The 6,000-nt window shown below is 50.8% G+C and overlaps 1 protein-coding gene across 4 annotated transcripts; it reads left to right on the top strand.

Moving 5' to 3' along the window:
- The first annotated feature begins 2,052 nt into the window (after window positions 1-2,052).
- LOC123425783 (BTB/POZ domain-containing protein At3g22104) lies at window positions 2,053-5,857 on the top strand. 4 transcript variants are annotated; one of them, XM_045109505.1, is made up of 4 exons: window positions 2,053-2,487; window positions 2,597-2,683; window positions 4,009-5,124; window positions 5,219-5,857. In XM_045109505.1, the coding sequence occupies exons 2-4, from the start codon at window positions 2,627-2,629 to the stop codon at window positions 5,684-5,686; spliced, it is 1,641 nt and encodes a 546-aa protein (XP_044965440.1). In that variant the 5' UTR covers window positions 2,053-2,487; window positions 2,597-2,626; the 3' UTR covers window positions 5,687-5,857. The 4 variants fall into 4 exon arrangements, with proteins under 4 accessions (XP_044965440.1, XP_044965439.1, XP_044965442.1 ...); XM_045109504.1 differs by having other exon boundaries at window positions 2,053-2,683; XM_045109507.1 differs by lacking the exons at window positions 2,053-2,487; window positions 2,597-2,683 and adding an exon at window positions 2,729-2,990.
- The last annotated feature ends 143 nt before the right edge of the window (window positions 5,858-6,000 follow it).

Genomic DNA, 6,000 nt, shown 5'->3' with positions numbered 1-6,000 from the left:
GTTCCATTCCACCTCATTATTTATACCAAATATATAGATGGAATCATTTTATTCCCGTGGAACGAAACCATGACATTCCATTACACTTCATTCCCGAACCAAACACACCCGAAGACTATGTCAAATGGAAATCAGGATGGGTGGAAGGAAATATGGTTTTCCATGGTCCCTCCAAAAGTTTAGTCCTTTGTATGGCGGTTGGCGTCAAATTCACTTGCAACATGGACAAACAAATTCAGGAGGGCCTTGGAAGTATCAACAATTTTCCCGGCATGTGGACGAGAGGATGAGGACGTCTTCCACGTGTTTGCCTCATGCAATCATGCGATGCAACTCTAGGATGCCATGTCCATGGTATGGCAATTGCCCGAGCTAAAAAGCAGAAAGAACACGGGAAGTGATTGGCTATTCCATCTTCTAGCTAGTATCAACGAGGAGACACGAAGCCATTTGTTGATGCTATTACGAAGAATTTGATACCTACGAAATGATATCAACGAGGAGACACTCAAAACCGCTACCGCTAGTTGATTATTTTTGTTCAACTTTTTGTAGGCTATCTAGCCTCCCTTTAGGACTTACACAGAATCCTATTGACTCGGTTAAGGGTAAGGCTACTCTTCAATTCAATTGCCAACGGAAACTATACACATGTGATGAAGCTACAGTTTCCACTTCATGGACTAAACCGAGTCTGGATAGAGTAAATCTTAACACAAATGGCTTATTTTTGGATGGCACGTGATTCTTAGAGATCATGAAGGATCAATCATCTTCAGCGCATCCATACACTTATACAATTGCACTAATGCGCGAGAAGCGGAACTGGAGTACATGCTATAAAGGAGGAAAGTTCTTTAGCCTTGAAATGGAGTAATTTACCAGTTAATGTTGACTCAGATTGCTTGGAGGCCATATCGACAATTAAGGAATGTGTTGCAAATAGGTCGAAGTACACATTTATTGTTAGAGAGACAATATGGTGGAAAGAATTTCTTGTCTTTTTCATACTCGTCGGAATTGTAATGCCGCTAATCACTTCATGCTAATTTTGATAGGTTGCAATGCTGAACCGTGGTTTGGCTAGGCTGGTCGTGAAGATATCCTGGAAAATGTTGGATGGCATTTTAAGATTTAAAGTTGAGTAATACGATTTAAAGTTGAGTAATACAATTTTTTTTTTTTTAAAACTCACTTTTCGTGGGGTGGGGGACAATTTGTTTTTGAAACATCTAAAAATGAAGGCTCCTTTGATTCCAAGGAATTCCATAGGATTTTTGAAGGATTGAAATCCTTATGATTTTTTTTCTACATTAGTCCTTTGATTTATTGGATTGGATCTCATAGAAATTTTTTCATGCAATCTTTTGTACTATATTTCATATAAAATCTAACATCCATTCCAACTTGTTTTTTATAATTTTTTTGTTTTTTCTAGTGACATCAAACACTCCTTATTAATCTTATAAAGTTTAAATAAACATACCACTTTGAACCTATATATTTTTTATTCTTGCGTTTTTAAAATCCCGTCAATCAAAGAGGCCCTGATTTTTTTTAGCCAGGAATGAATGAGGTCGTCTTGTTAAATCAATGGAAACGACATTTTTGGCCAGCGATGGCAAAGATAACGCTCACATCAGGGAATCTGAGCATCTCCAACGGCAGCGTAAAAAATCCGCGCCCAATAAATTTTTTAGCGCGTCACTGTAGCAGTTTTGAAGCGCGGGGACCGGAGCATCTCCAACAGACGCGCGCTAGTGCGGCGCTCAATCCAGTCCGATCCAGCGGTCCCATCTGCAGCCGCTCAGAGTTTGCTGTACGCGCAAGCCGGCGCACCAAATATGTTGCGCACGATAGCGTTTTTAATCGCGCGTCCAGAAGTTTTTACCACGCGCAGCGTTTTGCAGTTTCTGCTGGAGCAGTCCGGCGCCCAAAAAACGAATCTTCTAGCACGCGGAGCAGTTTTTGGCGCCTGTTGGAGATGCTCTCACAGATATTAGTGTCACATGGAGACTGATGACCCAACTCAGGATGTATGAAAAAAGACAGCACAAGCACTGCATTTCTGTCTTCACACTTCACCAGCCCACTTCCTATGTTGTATGAAAAAAAAAACACCCCTCTCCATCTTCTCCTTTGCTGCCAGTAGGAGTAGCACCTAAGGCCAAGGATACACATGTAGATAAATCAAGACCCGGCCTTACATATTCCCCAAACCTCCTCTGAAAACTCCACTTGCATGCTAGCAGGGCCTGTCAGGAGCTCAGATCATCCACCAACTTCCTTTGGCCCCTCTCCTCCCTCTCCTTCTCTCTCTCTCACACACACAAACACACGCCGGAGGCTCCTCCTTTCCTGCTCCAGATTTGTGGCATTGACCACTCATCAGGAAGGACTCTCCCAGCAGACGGCCAGAGCATCTGCCCTCCCTTGGGCATTTTGCCATTGGCAGCTTCGGCTTGGGCTTTTCTTTCTGGGAGCGAGGTGTGGGTGGTGCCGCTGCCATCCCCTTTGTGCTTGCTGGTTCCATCCCCATCATTGCAGCCTTTTTACTACTCCTACATCTCTTCTTTCCCATGTTGATGCTTTAAAGCTGTTGGGGAATAGCAGCAGAAAGGAAAGCATGGGCTCTGTCCTTGAGGTGGATGTGGATGCTCAAGCCGTCTTCTTCCTTGATAAGGTGGGTGACAGCCTCTTCTTCTTCCTCCTCATCCCCCAATTCCCCGCGCCTTACTTGTTCTTCTTCTTCCAAGGTCTCGTTTTGCTCCCTGTTCTTGTGTTTTCCTTCTGTTTCTTCCTCTCCTACAATGGCGTTTTGCCGTTGTGTAGCTAGCTGGTTTCTAGCGTGTAGCGATTCCCAGAGGTCTAGCCTCTAGGGGGTGATGACCGAGGCTTTGACATATCCTGGTGGAATGGAATGGAGTTGTGCCTGTTTTGATTCTAGCCCTTGTTGCTTCCTCTGGCTATATCATCTCACGTAAGAGTAGGTGAGTAGCACCCAAATTTTTGGCATCTACCCTCTGACATTTCTCCCCATTTTTGGTCTCTTGCATCGTTTCCTTTTCGACCTCCCGAGCTGGTTGGATTCGTCTTCATCTCCAGCCAGTTGCGGCCGGTCGGTCTTGGGTTCTTGGGGCGAGCGTTTCTTGTCACTTGCTGCTGGTTCCCTTCCCAACTCAGAGTTTCTACTTCTTGTTCCTTCTGCCGTGAGTGAATCCGGCCATGATTCACCCCGTGGAATAAAATCACCGCGCTGTCTGCATGTCATGTCCTGTAACCACATGTTCTTGCTATAAATTTGCCTGACACTCTCTCATGGAGCTGAATCGCCTTAATTGCAATCCTCATTCCCTCCTGCAATTCCACTTTTATTACTGTACTGCTCATTTTAACCCCATCCGTTTCATTTTCCTTCGGAAGCCTTTCTTGTGCCAATCAAGCGCAATGGGCGTGGGATCCATTCCATTAAACTGCAGAGCGTTTTAATGGCCGCACAGTGAAACTGCGTCCCTTTCCCTATCATCGCCTTCAATGAGCCAGCCACCAGCTCGCCATTGCCGGTCCTTCTCCTCCCCATTAATGGCGAAACTGTAGTGCTACTGCCCATGGTCCTCTCTGGGGCCTGAACGTTTGTGGTGCCTCTGCTCTCGCGTAGTCGCGTCGTCGTTCCTTTCCTCCTCCCCCCTGCTGCGTGCTCACGTTAATGGCTTCATAGCTACACCTCATCTTCCTCGCCTTTATTCTCCCCGAGCTTTAATGGCGTTTGGTGGCTAAAACGGCCGGTAGCAGCTTCTCGTCATTAAAAAGATTAGATTGTTCTCTGGAAAGGACCTGATCTCTCTTTTGGTGCCCGCATTAACTCGGCATCTTGAGTGGGTGCGGATTGCTCCAGTGTAGCACGCTGTCCTTGGATTCTTCTTCCACTAGTACCCCTGCTAATCTATGCGTGGTGTGCTTCATTAATTCCATAGTGCTCGTTCTCATTGGTTGTTGGATGATTGGCAGGACGCTCTTGCACCGTTCAGCCGCAAGATCAAGAATCTGTTCGAGGAGGAGCTGGTCGGAGCTGCGGCGTCGCGTCGTCGCAGACTAGTGTTGCACGGCTTCCCCGGCGGCGCCGAGGCGTTCGAGCTCGTCGCGAGGTTCTGCTACGGCGGCGGCGCCGGAGTGACGGTGACCGCGGCCAACGCCTGCGCGGTGCGCTGCGCGGCCCAGTACATGGAGATGGCAGACGCGACCGCGGCGACGGCAGCGTCCACCGCCCCGAGTTTGGCGAAGGTGGCGGATAAGACGCTGGAGGATATGCCGCACTGGCCGTGGCAGTGTGTGGTGGACGCTGTGAAGCAGTGCCAGAGCCTCTTCCCGCTCGCCGAGTCCACCGGTGTGTTCGACAAGGTCGTCGGCGCGTTGCTGGCTCAGATAGCCATGCCTGCCCCAGGTGACGCCACCCCGACGAGTTCCTCGCCTGAGAGCTCGGCGTTCCGCTTCTCCTGCGATACCAAGTGCAGCAGCCTCAGCATGCGCCGGACCTGGTGGTTCGAGGACCTCGTCGTCCTCAGCCCCGGCATGGTGGAGCGCGTCGCGAAGGCGCTCCTGGCCAGGGGCGCCGACCACGGCATCGTCGCTCGGTTCCTCTTCTACTACCTCAAGTGCCGCATCGCCGGCGCCAACGCCGAGGACAAGAAAGCGATGCTGGAGGCAGCGATCACCGTCATTGCCGACCTCAACCGGAGTTCGGTGTCTTGCAAGGGTCTGTTCGGCATCCTGAGGATCGCCTCCCCTGTCAAGCTGGCCGCCGGTTGCCAGGAAATGCTCGTGGATATGATAGGCCGCAAGCTCGACCATGCGACGCTCGACAACCTGCTCGTCCAGGCGCCGTCCGGGACGAGCAGCCTGTACGACGTGAGCCTGGTGCTCAGGTTCCTGGAGGCGTTCCTGCTCCACGGCGACGAGCCGGGGAGGCTGAAGAAGGTGGGCGAACTCATGGACCTGTACCTGGCCGAGGTCGCACCGGACCCGTCGCTGCGGCCGGCCAGGTTCGTCGAGCTGGCCACCGCGCTGCCGGCCGCCGCGAGGGACTGCCACGACGCGCTGTACCGCGCCATCGACGTCTACTTCCAGGTACTACATTCTCCGCAGAACTCAGGGATGTCAGAAGCAGAATTGAGCTGCACAGTGCATCATCGCATTAATTGCCGTTCATTCATTGCCGCAGGTTCACGGCCGGCTAACGGACGGCGAGAAGATGAAGATCTGCAAGGGCATCAACTACGAGAAGCTGTCGCCGGAGTGCTGCAAGCACCTGGCGACCAACTCCGGCTTCCCGACGAGGGCGGCGGTGCAGGCGCTGGCGTCCCAGCACACGGTGCTCAAGGGCATCATCCGCCACTCCGGCCCGCTGAAACCGCCGTCGCCCCCACCACCTCCGGCCACCGGGCACCCCCAGCGCGAGAGCTACGACGACGTGGACAGCGACAACAACGGGCAGGTGGTCCTGTACGCGAGCAGGCTGGAGCTGACGCTGGAGAACCAGAACCTCAAGTCGCTCCTGGACAGCATGCACTGGCGGGTGATGGAGCTGGAGAAGGTGTGCAGCCGGATGAAGACGCAGATGACCAAGATGAAGGCCTCCCGGCGAGGAGGAGGCGCCACCGCGAGATCACTCCCCAGGATGTGTTCTTGATTGTCCCATCTCGCTCTGCATATTAGTGAATGTACATACTGCTAGGAGCAGCTGCAGCATCCTGTTTTTCTCTTCTTTTTTGCTTCACTTTTGTCAAATTTTCTCTGTGTATCGGTTTCTGGTGATTGATCTAATCTGATGTGGGTGGAGCTGGGGAATCTGTTCTCGATACATCTCAGTGAACAGAAATGCAAGTAAGATTCCGAGTACAACTGCCACATTTTTTAGTATTACTGGCTATGCCACGACCATGTCTTGCCATTTACAAAAACAATTCAATTCAATCCATGACCTCCACAGTTCAATCAACAAAG

This window comes from Hordeum vulgare, chromosome 2H (assembly GCF_904849725.1).
Source record: "Hordeum vulgare subsp. vulgare chromosome 2H, MorexV3_pseudomolecules_assembly, whole genome shotgun sequence".
Taxonomy (NCBI): Eukaryota; Viridiplantae; Streptophyta; class Magnoliopsida; order Poales; family Poaceae; genus Hordeum; species Hordeum vulgare.
The sequence above is the reverse complement of the archived record's forward strand: the minus strand, read 5'-3'. Positions and strand labels throughout refer to the sequence as shown.